Here is a 15,000-nt window from a genome sequence, read left to right on the forward strand (position 1 = left end):
GAAGGAAGGAAGGAAGGAAGGAAGGAAGGAAGGAAGGAAGGAAGGAAGGAAGGAAGGAAGGGGACTCTCTTGTGGGTTTGAGCACAAGTATAGCCTTGGCTTCCTCATGGCCCAGTTGTGCCTCGTGTTACTATAATGTACTGTTGTCTGTGTGTGTGTGTGTGATGCACATTTGTGGGCACAGCTTACTTGTGGATGCCAGAAGACAGCTTTGTGGCCTTCATTCTCTCGTACCACCTTAATGGGGGCTCTGGGTGTGGAACGCTGGTCATCAGACTTGCATGGCAAATATCAGCCATTGCGCAATCTCACTGGCCTCGTAGTCACCAGTAAAACACATGTATTGCATGTGTTACTATCAACCTGCCAGTACTGGTACGGTCGTTTTCAGCTAATGTCTCCTTTACCCCAGCATCCGGAGTAAACTACATCAGATACGTCTCTCCAGGCGGATAGTTTCTCAGACTTTCTTTTGGTAACACTGAAGATGTAAAGATGTTCTTATCAGATAATTGTAGGCTACCCTTCAGTTTGGGTCTGATTCACGTTTTCCTCTGAATTAAACGGCATTATGGAGAATTCAGTCACACCATGTAGCTGGAGAACTAATAAAATGGTGAATTTATTCATTCTAAGCCTAATAAAACAGTGAAGAAATGGTGATAGATAGGCTTCATTTCATAAAAGGGACTCTTTATCTGCGATTTCAAGAAGAAAAACTCACACCAATACTTTATTCTCTATGAATCCACAAATCTGTGATATATATTTAGAAACACAGAAGGACTTGGTTATATAGCAATCATAAGCCACTTGCTTAGTATGAAAATACAGTCTCTCTATTTCCAATTTTGAACATTCAAGGTTTTAGTATGGAAAGTGTCATTATTTGTTGCCATTACTAATGTCAAACAATTTGGATAAGTTAACAAAACATAAAGATTACCATATATTTGTTGTTTCTGTTTTTCACTTGGATATAAAAAGAATCAGTTTTTTTTTTTTTTTCTTGGAAAAGGTAAAGCTCCCTTGCCCACCAACCCTTTCAAAATGTTAAGGGCTTTCTGTACACAAAGTAATATAAGCTGTGAATTGATAACATAATTAAAAGAGCATATTCACTGTAGAAAATCCCAAAGATAAACAAACCAGGGAGCAGTTCCACGTCATTTAGAAAAATGGTAATTCTAGTATAAACATCATTATTTTAAGTATATCCTAATTATTTAGAAGGCATATACTTAAAGAGTATTCAGATTCTTGTGACTGCCTTGTATGAAAGAAAAGAGTATCAACGTCTAAATTTAGGTGATCAAGAGTCTGCGGCAAGGAGCACACATCCAGGAGAGAGCTGTAAAACTCTTCTCCTTCAGCCAGAAACACAGGCACCGAGCAGTCTCCCACATGAATACAAGTTGAGGATGGAGCTGCAGAGGTCTCCGTTAAAAGCACTGGCTGCTCATCCAGAGGACCAGGTTTCGATTCCTAGCACCCACATGGCAACTCAAATCTGGCTGTAACTTCAGTTCCAGCGCTTACGATACCCTCACACAGACAGATGACCCGAGTTCCTCACCCAAAACCCACATTAATGTGGGAGAGCCAACTCCACAAAGTTGTCCTCTGACATCCACATACAGGCTGCACCCACAAACGCGCACTGTACATATACACAACAATAATAATTATAAGTTAAATACTCATTAATTAAATGTCAGACAAGTTAAACGACAAAGTGAGAGTGACACTAGACAATAGGATCTATCGCTTAGAGAGTTACATCTATTGGTTTTCATAAATTTGGTGTTTGGTTTCTTTTGTTTTGTTTTTAAGACAGGGTCTCTACGTAGCTCAGGCTGTCCTGGAACTCACTGTATAGACCAGACTGGCCTTGAACTCACAGAGATCTGCCTGTCTCTGCCTCCGAGGTACTGGAATTAAAGATATACACCAATATACCCAATTTGGTTTTTGTATGCTGCTTAATAAGAGTCTAACCTTGCAAACTAAAAGCCAAGGCAAAAATATGAAAAAACAAATACCAAGTTGCCAGCAAAACATGCATAGCACTGATAATTAAACATCTTTACTGTATTTTCCTTAAAAATGTATGTGTTGTTCTAGTATAGGTATAAGAGTCTATTTTATGTTATTTAGAAAGCCACGTGGCTAAATGCATACTTTGATTGAAGACTAATTTACTATTATTCTTCATTTAAGTTGTGCAGAAAAATCAAGCTATAAGAGATAACTTTTAAATTATTTTTCTTTAGGAGAGACACAGACAGAGAGGAGGTGCAAAGAGAGGCAGAGACTCAGAAAGGAAACCACTTTAAGACTGGATGGACTTTCCTTATACGACTGCTCTTTATTTTTAAACGCTACCAATGACCTCTTTGCTGACCAACATTTTCTTGCAAATCATGGCCAAGGAGGGAGGGGCATGAGCGGTGAAGAAGCTGGGTGAAAGTTGGTGACGGCCTCTGCCAAAATTCCAAGTTGAAATTGAATCCGATAAAGTTTCTTAAGAGGGGGAAAAAAAAAAGATTTACAGCTTCAACAGAACTGTAATTCTATCAAGAAAAAGGTATGTCCATCTGCTCTCACCAAACCAACCATGGCTGGGCTTTGTCATGCTTCTTTCTCCTTTATAGATGGAGGTGGAGAAGGGGGGAAAAAAAAAGAAAAAGCAAGAGGCGTTCAAAAAACTTGAGGAAGCCCTGACCCTTTAGATTCCATTTATAGTCTGAGCCGGAATGCCACCCCCCTGGACAAGCGAACCGTCCAATCCAGCGGCATGTGTCAAGGTTCTGTTAGGCACTAAGTGAAATATATAGGCATGCCCTTATACCATTCACCACTCCAGAGGGTCCACCCTCCAGACGCCGGGCTGCAGGTCAAGGGAGCCACCGCCGCTCTTCCAGTGTCACCCTGACAGGTTCCCCTGGAGGAGATCCTTCTCTCGTTAACCCATCCTTTTAGTCAACAATGGCACCAAAGAAAGACGTGAAGAAGCCTGCTGCCGCCGCCGCTCCTGCCCCAGCCCCGGCCCCGGCCCCCGCCCCAGCCAAACCTAAAGAAGAAAAAATCGATCTGTCTGCCATTAAGGTAACTAAACAGGTGAATCGTTTCGGTCACTGAAACATCTGCCAACCCTACGGAACTCAAAGGAATTCGCGAAGAGTTCTAGTTTTCATGCGAAGGAACGGCGCACCTCAGTGTGCTTTAGAAGCTGGAAGTCCTGCAGCACACGATGCCAGTGACCTCATGAAAGTGGTCACTGTCTGTGAGGTCTGCGCCCGCTCTCTTCTCGCTGTTCAAGCTTTGCTCGTTCTCTTTGCCATTTTCCCCCTAATTTGCCACAGCGCAGTTTAGGGGGGAAATACACGAATATTTACAAATATGTAAGGAGTGCACTTTTAAAATGAAATTCCCGTGGAAACTGGATCCCTGGCTCTTAAAGTGCATCATATTAAAAAAAAAAAAAAAGTTTAGCCTCTGCTTGTTTCCAGAAACTTAGAGACAGCTGATAACCCAGTTGTCTTGGACACATCTATTTGGCAGCTGCTTTATTTCATCTGAAAAAAAAAATTTTTTTTGTTCTGCCAATTCAAGTTAACTCCTCTTCAGATTTGCTTAATAAAATTTCATACAAAATTTCTCAGTGCAGAAAACAATGCATTCAGGTGCTTCAGTGACTATAACTATCATCATGTTTATTTATGTACAGCATTTAATTCGGAATGTGTGAGTTCCTTCTAAATGAAACTAATACAGTACATATTACATATTTATGCATTCTGTCATTTCTGTAGCCGTTGATGTGTGTTGAGACTTTTTCAGACTGACCTTGAACTAAGGGATATGTGAGTGATTTTTGTGTGAACACTTTGCTGTGAGCCAAGTTCTCAGCCTCAGAAAAGATGACCTGCTTTTGGAAAATGATGAACGCCTGCGCCTGTCACCTCTAGGAGATGTGATGGTTATCCATGCACCTTCTCCTCGTTAATTGGATTCAGACTGGTCCACATGGCAGGCGGAAAGTCTTCATCCAAGGAACCCTGCCTTATAAGGAAAAGTACAGAGTCAAAGTGCTTATGAGGTGATCCTTCCATCCTAGCCAAGGATCCTGTACATAGCACATATGAAGTTTCACGCTTATCGCTGCATAAAGAAAGAAACAATGCTGACCTACACACGAACATTCCACTTTAATATAATCGTGGAGCTTAAAAAAAATCTCTAAAATAATAGAGTCGGAACACACATGGATTTATGTCATGAAATCAAACATAGCCATAATTTTAAAAAACACTCCAGTTAAATACGAAATGAAACGTGTTTCAGTAGTACAAGAATACCACAAATGTTTAATCTTTATATGTACCTGAAGTTATATTTGGGGAAAAAAAAACTAGTCACAAGATGTAGCATTATTAATGAATGTCTGTTTAGGAAAATGTGTGTTAGACCTTTTGAAAAAAAAAAAAATTTTTTTTAATTTTGAGGACGAGTTGCATATAGTTAGTTCCTTAAGAAGAAACCAAACCTTGCATCCTCAGCAATCATGGTTGATGTCTCTACTGATGCACACTGCTGCTCACAAGCATGATTACAACCCCCACTATACTTCTTGATTCTTCAGTGCTCCACTGTTGAATGGCCTGAGAACTCCAAGTCTGTACCAAATCCATTCTTTCATTTATTTATTTATTGTGATTTATAAGACAGTATCATCCCTATGTTTCTGGAATAAGCATCCAGAAGAGAAGAAAATGTATTATCTTAAGAAAAAGAAACAGAAACAGAAATATTCCACTAATAAAAACGGACTTTCATTTTCTACCCAGAGAAATAATGTATCAGAAAAATGAATGAATAAACTTCCATTAATATCAGATTTTTTAATTCAGAAATTAAGATGATCATTTTTTTCCAAAGAGCAGAGAAGTAGCATGATTCTCTGAATTGTGGCACAGCTTTTGCCTCCCATTCTTGAATTAAATTAATGCTGGTACATCAAAAAAAAAAAAAAAAAAACTAAGGAAGTCCTCTGAGTTGTATGAATTCAATGTTACACTTTCAGTTTTTCAATGAAGAACAAGAGATGGAATATATATTGATAAAGAAAACATACACAAAACGGAAGTCAAACGAACCTTGAAGAAATGGAAGAAATTAACCTTTTGTTAAGGAGATAGAAAGGAAAAAGCTGAAGCTGTTTCATTTGTGCAAAGGAATTGTGTAAATTCCTTCGATGATTTTCTCTCATTAATATGAAATCAGTACATATTTGTAAGTGTTTTAGCAAAGCCAAAGAATGTCATGCAGCTTGAGAGCTTTATAATATTTAATTTCATCCCGGTAGGTAACAGGGCTAATTAGAAAGTATATTATGGCATTTCCTATTATGGTGCTTTTAACCACTTGCTGTTTCTAAATGTATTTCCTCAAATAAGTCAGAAACTTTTTATAAGCAGAAAAAAATGAACATATCAATATATATATATTAATTAACTTTCTGAAAAGTCTATAAAGAACAAAATTTAATTTGATTATTTATTTTATAAATCCTGTAAGGTTAGAACTCTATCCTTTAAACCCTGTATAATGCTGGAGTTCAATCACATGTAAGACACAGCAATAATTAAATTCATTCCTTGATACTTTTCCCAACTAAAACCATGGTCCATTGTATCATATACCACATTTAATAGTTTCATACTTGATTCTCCTTAAACCCTGAACAGCCTTGGATTTTTTTTTATTATGTTACTTAAATGTGCTTTTACAATCTGATTTCCTGGTTTGATAGCTATTTATTTAGAATGCTTCTTCAGTTCTTCCTGATGTAAAACTTTTGAGAGCTTTCTGAGCAAATGCCAATGTCCACAGACATTTTTGTGAGTAGCGGTTTTCACCAAGTTCCATTGACATCTGAACACTGATATTACGGTTCTTGGTAGTTCTCAGCACTCTTTGCCTTTAGAGAGCTGGTATGTCCAGCGACAAATTCTGAGCCTAGAATAAGACTGCCTTCCAGGATCATATAGGAATTAAAACCACCATTACATTGTGTGTACAAATAAAGAAATGAATATTAGTTGCAACCAAGCAAAATGGTGAAAGTAAATAAGTAATGAAGGAGATAACCACGTGCCTGGGTTATAAGAGATCTTTAATGTTTTTTTGCATGGTGGATGTTTTCTTTTTTCATGGTGCATGTGTTGACTGATAAGCCAGGATTGCTGTGAGTGGAGAGTTTCGTCATGTCTCAAAATGTGTTCCTTCAATTTTTAAATTGCATGCTGTTCATGTCACAATCTGGTCATTCCTGACTAGATACTGCAGGGAATATTACAAAATCGGTAACGGCAAAGAATGCATTGACAGAAACTCTGCCAAATAACAAACTTCCGCACAGTAACTGATCACAGGCTTGGGAAAGACTTCCGTGTTCAATGTAATGAGTGAGTGAGATGTCCCGCGGAGGAAACTGAGCCCACATGAGGCCCATCATCAAATCACTAGTTAAGTGGCAAAGGTAAGACTTAAACAGGAGGGTACATCTATAGTAAACTCTTTTTAGAGTTCAGCTACCTCTGATTTCTAAAAAGTTTGCTGTTTTTTTAGTTGGAGCACAAAAGGATGTGTTTTCCGGGGCAGAAGAGCTGTTCTTTATTTCGCTGCACAGTCCTATGCAGCCAGGAGAGGGAGTGAGAGGCCCGCTACAGAGCCGGTTCTGCAAGCCTTTGACCTTAGCAGTTCTGCTTGATCTATTTTCCGCAGCCTCCCTACCGTCCCCAACATTTGCTGTTGAGGAGTTTGGCATTCTCTGTTACAGAGGATGAAATTCTAGGCACTTCAGAGAAGTCTTATTCACTTTGTCCCAAATTCCTATAAAAAGTTACCAACCGAAATGGATATAAAAACACTTCCACGTGTAATGAAATGTTGAATTTTAAGGCATTTGTGGTGTTGTCTTATTAAACACTCAGACATACCAAATCTAATCTTTAAATCTGCCATTAGCATTATCTTCTGAGAAGAGACCTCTATTTGCTTGTAAAGAAACATACTAATTTAACTAGCATTTTTTAGTGTAATAAGCAGAAATGTAATGTCACCCATATAATGTGGTTAGATATTAACCTTAACATCATTTTGTAGAAAAGCATGAGACAAATACATACAGTCGATCTTTAATTCAAAAAAGAAATGGGTGAAAACAATTTATCTTGGAAAGAAATAAAAATTGTTTAAGCCCATGAGTCAGTGTCAATAATGTCTTTAGTCTTTTACATGCCTGTACTGTGAGAAAAACAAAACAGGTGAAACAGAGTGGAAAAACATTGAAGGGTATTTGTAACTCTCTCCACAGTGACATTTCAAAGTGTATGTAACTGAACAGTGTCTTTGCAAATTATAACACAGCTTGCAAAGAAAGAAATGTCTCCACCAACTAAAAAGTGGATACTGCTTTTCATTTAAAGGTAATTAAATCTGTGCAAGTCGAGGAGACCACAAAGTGACAGTGCCAAATTTAGCCCATGACATTTCAGTACTGCAAATGAAGCCCCTGGCAAGTTGTCTTTAGAAGTCATTCCATAATTACCCAGCATTAAGCACCATCTGACTCATGGGAATTGTGGGAAGGATTATATTTAGTCTGCTGAGATTGCACTTTCTTCTCTTTGGACTGAAATGCCTTTTGTATAAAAACTGGATATTATCTAGTTTACTTCTTCATCAACATTTTAAATTTTTTTTTTGACCCAAACCAAGATCTCGACAGAAGAACCTGCAATATAAAAGTTTCAGTGGCTTCAGAATATACTTTGTTAAATTTTAAATCATGCGTGTGATAAATTCAATTATTCTAGTCAGAAACTAATAACAGCGGCTTGCTCCGGGGGAGGAAAGGTTTCCCTTAGGACAGACATTTTTCTTTTTGTCCCTGAGAGTGAACTGTTTCTTAACTTCCGGGCACCCAAAAATATATTATCTCCTGTTCATAAAAATCCAGGTCGGCTTGAATGTGCTGCAGCAAAATTACATTTTGATAAAACTTTCATTAGTACAATGATTACAACATAATATCAATTGGGTTTTCAGATACCCTGACCTTTTTCACAAAGTAAGTTGAGGTAGGTCCTACTGACAAGAGGATGGAAAATTCAAAACATATTAGACCCGTAAGCAACCCAAAAAAAATCATGGAAACTTTTATTGTGTATTCAGGAAAAATAATCTATAGAAGTTATTTAAATCAAAAGACACATGATTTGTCATGACAACCAGAATAACATTACCATTCTAGTTCTCCATCAAAGTCTCTAGAAGAATAATTCATATTCATTTATCACAGCTGTTCCAAAAGAAGAAGTGGGGAAAACATAATTATAATTTCTTAGCATGTGAACTGTGTTTAAAATACTTACATTATAAAATTAAAAAGTGAAGAAACAGAAACACGTTTTCAATTTGTAAGAAATCACATGCAAATGAATAAAAGGAAAAGTAGATCTCTCAAGAAATTTTAATTTTACTTTTCAATTATTAACTAGGCAAAGGTGGGAGAGAAAACTGGAAAGGAGCAGACTTGGATCACATTTTGAAACTTGTGTCAAAATTCGCTTAGATCTCTACTGGTTTCCTACAGATTTGAGCTGAGCTATTTTTAATTGCACAGTTTTGTGCTTAGGTGACAGAATTCAGATGACCAACCAGTCCAAGCCTGATGAACATAGTCTTACCAGGTCGGCCTCATTTCAGACCAATGTATCCAACCTAACTACTCAATAGCCCTCATATCATGCCCCCATTATTCTAATTTCCCCTTTATATAATATTTTAAATAAGCACCCTAAGTATTCTTGTTGAGCTCAAAAGTGTAAGGAGAGATATTTCTTTCCTTTGACCACAAGTGACTTACCAGGAAGCACACCATTCTAAGGGTTTCAAATATTACTTTTAATGGCCTTTTATAACAGATGCAAAAAAACTGTTTGTGAGAAATTAGTTTTAATTATTTTCTTAACGGTTTATATATGTTTAACTCTGATCTCTCTGCCAGTCAAGAAGGCAGAGAATATCCAGCAATGTCCTCTTGACTAAAAACTGGCTCAGTTACAGCAGTATCTTTTCTTAGCTCCAGTCATTGGCATCTGCTCATTCCCCCCAAAATAGGAAAGATCTATGATCATTGTAGTCCATGTTCTTCCTTGGGCATTCCCTTTAGTATTCAACACCATACATCTCCCACCTGTCTTTAATTACAGCTCTTCTTCTTTCAAGATACTAAAATTTAACATATCAATTTTACATTTTGACTGCATTGTAATATTTTGTCCTACAAAACAATTCCTTCTAGATGCCAGAAAATTTATTTGTAGTTGGTGAACCACACTTCATGATTGCTGGCAGAAAGACAATTCTCAGAGCAAAAATGTCTCTCATCGCAGCAACGTAAATTCTCCTTAGTAGCAGATGTCTTACACACTGCTATTTACCAAAACTCAAGATCAAATGTGAGTGGATGAGTTATCACAATGTGAAATGTGGCCTTTTACTAACCATTTAAGATAAAGACAGGCTATGATAATAAAGATGCCTTTAGAAAAGAAATTGAGGATTGACAAATTAGAACTCTGGTCTATAAGCATTTGTATAAAATATAGAGGAAAATGATAGAGATATAAATATTACAGAATTTTAAATAAGTATGCCTACTATATGCTGGGCAGTTCTGTGTGTTAAAGGTGTAGCACTGACAGAGAATATACTTTTTTTCCTGGAATGTAAACTTTAAAAAAAAAAACAGATAAAGTTTCTGTCCTCCCGGAATATAATGCTCTAGATGAGAAACTCATATAGGAAATAAGAACTTGGGTCTACAGCAGTAACACCCTGAATGTACCAGGAGTTTAGAGTATTAACAGTCTACTGGTTTTAATTGAATGAAAAGTTTACTAAGCATCTAATAGGGAAGTGGTTCCCATAGAGCAGCGACAGACAAAACCCTAAGTAAAAGGCAAAGTCAGTGCTCTAGGGGGAGATGCACTGTTCAAACCCATCCAGATTCACATCAGAAACAAGCTATGGGCTTTCAGCGTTGGCCTCTGCTTCCTGGGAGATGAAGCAGAAAGACTGACTAGCTTGCCATGGGAAAAAGGAGTCAGGTAAAACACAGGGAAGAGAGCATTCTTTGGATAAGAGGGGTTCTTACCAAGGCTGAGAAGAATGTCTAATTTGACAAAAGGAGAGAACAGTGGGTTGCATGTAAGACAGAAAAGATTTAAATCCAATCTTTGAAATGCACAAAACTCAAAGATGTCCAAACCAAATGGCTGGGTAATCAAAACATGCATTTGCTTAAAGAGCTGATGATGTTCCTATTACAACAAGGAGGAGAAGCAAGAAGGAGTTTGTCGTTCTAACAGTGGACAGATGAGTTGCATCTCTTATTTATTCTTCAGCATATAACATAGATCTAACTTTGTGTCAACTGATATGTTTAATTTCATAATTTGATTTTCAGTAGGTTAAAAATATAAACTTTTATTGTCGATACTATAAAGGTATAGAGAAAAACTAGGGTGAAATAATTTAAGTTTCTTACCACTTTAAAGGTTCAATTTTAATAGTAACAACAAACTTTAATATGATATTTAAGTGATTAAAAAGATAATTCACAAATTCAAGTTTTATACTGACTTTCCAGCTTTCCCACAAGTTTTTATACAAATTGATGTTTCATATGTATGCAAGGCCACATTTTTCTGTCAGAAAAAGACAAAATATGAATATTATCATTATGTTCAACAGGGAAACTTTGATGTAATATTTATAGTTATTAACTTCTCTAAAGATATATACTACTTCTCAACAATAAAGACAATTCAGATTTAGTGGTACAAATACATATATACAATTACATCACATTTAATGGTACACATACAAAAGTACAATTACAAACTTTCACTTTAATGACTCAAAACATTTTTTAATTTTTCTGTTAACTATCATTCCCACTAACTTTTAAAAAGATCAGTCTGTTTATGAAGATATATCCACTGAGGTACTACTAACTTAAAAGTTATATTATCATTCTTCATTTGGAGTCTCAAAATCCTGTAAGTTTTTTTCATAGTTGTAAACTTTGAGCCAAAAGTAATAGATGTTTTTAAAATTTTGATTCACATCTAATAACTATGTGGAATAAAGAGTACCATTGTGTTTTGAAATGTGCACATAGCTATTATCTTGAAAAAGCGGCATATATTTAGCTGTTTCTTTCTTCTGGAATAGTAAGTGGATAAGTTCAAAATATCCATCTTCCTAGCAGAACACACTTCATGCTTTTTATGAATATCTTCCTTAGGGACAGTTGCAGAAGTCACAGTTCATCTCACACCTCCTTTATTCCTTTGAGCTATGAAATGTGTAGAAAACGATAACCATTGTATCTGAACTCGAGTGAACACTCTAAACCTGATCTTTCCCCCAAAGCCATGCCAGCTTTCCCGATTTTCAGATAAGCTGCTATAAAAGCCCATTGCTGGCAATTCACTTAAACAGCTTTAAAATGCTGAAGTACTGTGCTGCACGCCATGAGCCTTACTTTAGGTTAGTTTACTCTCAGGCTGCAGACTGAGCCACAAACTGTTGAGAGGGCCGCTTGCTTTTGGTAAGAGCCTAGCATCGGAAAAATAATAATACAAAGTTGATATGTCCATTTTCTTGCCTGCTAAGAACTTCAGAAATAAAAATACACGAACAGACAATCTCTATAAAGAAAATAGGGAAAGCAAGACATGCTCGAACCTTATGTCAGGAGATGAAGGGAAAAGGCAGAAGCGCTGAACCACTTTTTGCTTAGATTATACTCCTGCAAATGCTGCTTGCAAAAGTGTAAGCTTTAATGGAGATTTGGGAAGCTGATTCAGATGGCCATCTGGGCACATCCTAAGAAATAAACACACAGAGCATGCAATGCCTTTTCAACATCTCCGAACTTTACCATAAGGGGCAGAGCTTCAGAGAATGTTGTTTCTATATCAATCTCTATTTGAAACCTCAACCCAGTTGCATCCAAGTGGTTCACTTAATACCCACACTTGCTGACTAGACACTTGCAAGGACCATAATTATCTACTTGAAGCCTGAGCCCTAGATGAATCCCAAGTTTTCCACGAGCAAAGAAACATCTTAAGGAAGACTGTGAGCATCTCAGAGATAAAGACCATAAAAGTACTGACAGGCTTCAGTCTCACCAGGGCTGTTCACTTCTAGGTGCTAGTTTGCTAAAAATAGCCCTAGGGTACGTGTCCCTCTTTCTCTCTGCCCTAAGAAAGTTAAAGAACTTCTCCAGGAGGAGGGACAACTGCCCCATGAAATCTGACGCTACATATGAGGTCAGTTTGCCCAGAAATAAAAGGGAGCCACTGAGAAGGAAGACTCCACTCAGGGATCGGAGCTGCCTTCCCTTTACTCTTCAGCCCCACTGCTGTTCTGCAGCCCAGAACTCCATCATGGTGGGTGCTACAAGAAAGCAATATGCCATTTGTAGGAAGGATTCAGTTGGGCAACAGGAGCATACTGAGAAGAGGAGGCAGACAAGGAATAGAATGGAGGGCAGAGCCTATTTAGCACAAGGTTTTTGGAACCTAATGCTGGTTTCGGTGAGCTATGATGAAGATAGAAGAAATTGCTTCGAACTATTGCACCAGATGGAAAAAATCGATCTTCTTACCCAGAGCAGGCATTTGGGCTTCACCAGCTTTTGCTATATCACGTAAGATTCATCTAAATTTAGAAAGAAAAAAAAAGTGCAGCTATAGTGAAATAGTATGCTGTAAAATAGACTCCAACGATAACCGATAGCTGAAGTTAAGCAAACTGCATCTGATTCTTCAGTATCATATACTATTATAAAAATATGTTAAACAGAAATATATTAAAATATATTAAACAGAAAGGCTTAAGGTGGTTCTTTATGCAATTTTATTTGCAGTTTTAAATGTATATCTTATCAGACATGCTAAATATTGACCACTATGGCATTCTAGAAAGTGTTCAATTTAGCACTTTTAATATCTTTATATCATTAAGATATATGGAAAAGAGTTCTTAACTTTTGCAATAGATTTTATGCTCCTAGGTTCAAATTTGCCCTCGCTCTTCCTGTGCTATGAGAGCTACATGGTTTCCTAAAGGCCTCAGAGCAGACAGCACTCATTCTGTCAATGCATTTGAAAGTCCTTTCTTTCTTTCTCTCTCTTGCCACTGCAGTCCTTCAGCGCTGACCAGATTGCCGGTAAGTGATCTGAGCTTCTCTGCCATAGGCAGGGCTCTGCCTGTGTCTGAAATGTCCCTTAACTCCACAGCATGCTACTTTGTGGCTCAGACTGCTCGTGTCCATGCCATGCCTGAACTCAGAAAAATGGGCTGACTCCAGGAGCTCACTTTGAAGAGAATTCAGGAAATGAGCTGGATGCACTGTTAAATCAGGAAGCTCTTTTCTGGTCAAAAATTTTTTAAGATTAATTTCTTTCTAACAGATCGAGTTCTCTAAGGAACAACAGGAGGGTAAGTTTAAAGCTGTAGCTGTTCATATGTACAGACTCACAGAGATGGCAAGTGAAAAAAAAAAAAAAACAACAACTCTCTTGGGATGAGTTAAGTGTTGCCTAATTAACCACACTGGTGTTGCCACTCTAAATATAAATTGCTTTGAGTCACTTTGAATATAAACCTGTATAACTGAAGCCCTTGGTTATAGTCAGTAATCAAAGATCTAAGGAAATAAAAAAACTGAGTACAAATAAGACCTCATAGCCATCATTTCTAAATAAGAAGACACTTGATAAAATAGGAAAGATCATATATGATATATTCACAAAAAGATATAGGCTTTATAAAACTGATTTACTAATCAGCCCTAGAGAGAGATTTGGAGAGTCTGAAGTGTTCAATCTGAAAAATAAAGCTGATTAGAAAAGCCACCCTAATAATCAAACCTACTTCGTTTCTGTGGAAACAGGAAAACTGTGGAATAGACGTGAATTCCTATACAGAGAAGGACTTTGGTTCAGCACTTCTCTAAGAGATATGGGACAGATAGCTGGAGTGGTGAAAGATCTTTCTTCCTCAGTGACCAGAGAATTGGTAATAACATCATACTCTTGTATGAATTCAAACTGGCTAGAAAGTCCTTTCATGAACAGGTACTATCAATCAGTCTCAAACTTTTTAAGATTGAAGAGACCCTGGAGAACTTCCCTAACACTTTAATTTTTCCCCCTTTGTGTCTTTGGATGCAACAGAGCCCAAGATCCCAAACAATCTCAATTTTTGGATTAGGATGTTTAGGGAGAAATGTGTTGTGGGGTGAAATCATCACAATATGTAGATGAATTAAGCAAAATGTATTTACAGAAAGGAGAGACAGAAGCAGTTTAGTTATGTGTTACCATATATGTCACGTGGTTGGCCATAATAATGTATACTATATTGCAATATATAAAATACAAAGAATTGTGGGTTATTAGTAACAGTTCCCTACCCAGAGGCCTCCACGTTGTTCAGCCTCAGGATCATGTTAATTATGATGTTGTCTGGGTATCCGTTTAAAATAAAAGTCCATTTTCTGTAGTACAAACTCACAGGTATCTATCCCATGGTTGGTGACCTCATGTAGACAGTTTAGATAGTGGTTCTCAACCTTCCTAATGCTGTGACTCTTTAATATAGTTCCTCATGTTGTGCTTTCCCTCAACCATAATATCGTTTTGTTGTTACTTCATAACCGTAATTTTGCCATGCTCACGCACCATACTGTAAGCATCTGCTAGAAAGATATCTGATATGTGATCCCCACAGAGGTCAGGCTCTCCAGGTTGAGACTCACAATCACGTAAAGGTATACCGTGGAGGCTTTGTCTTGAGGAAATGATGATTCGAGTTTATTTAAACGTACTTTAAACCGGTGATGTTGCC

At 37.3% G+C, this 15,000-nt stretch overlaps 1 protein-coding gene across 2 annotated transcripts in view; it reads left to right on the forward strand.

Annotated features, from left to right (window-relative positions):
* Positions 1-2,988: 2,988 nt before the first annotated feature.
* Myl1 (myosin light chain 1) overlaps positions 2,989-15,000 on the forward strand; it is a 19,863-nt gene continuing 7,851 nt past the window's right edge. The window contains exons 1-2 of one of the 2 annotated variants that reach the window (XM_055616823.1): positions 2,989-3,108; positions 13,563-13,590. In XM_055616823.1, the coding sequence (XP_055472798.1) occupies positions 2,989-3,108; positions 13,563-13,590 (148 nt within the window). Of the gene's footprint in view, positions 3,109-12,484; positions 12,537-13,293; positions 13,319-13,562; positions 13,591-15,000 lie in introns of those variants that run through there. The other variant, XM_055616824.1, reaches the window with a different exon arrangement.

This window comes from Psammomys obesus, unplaced genomic scaffold (genome assembly GCF_907164565.1).
Source record: "Psammomys obesus unplaced genomic scaffold, mPsaObe1.curated_primary_1811, whole genome shotgun sequence".
NCBI classification, from domain to species: Eukaryota; Metazoa; Chordata; class Mammalia; order Rodentia; family Muridae; genus Psammomys; species Psammomys obesus.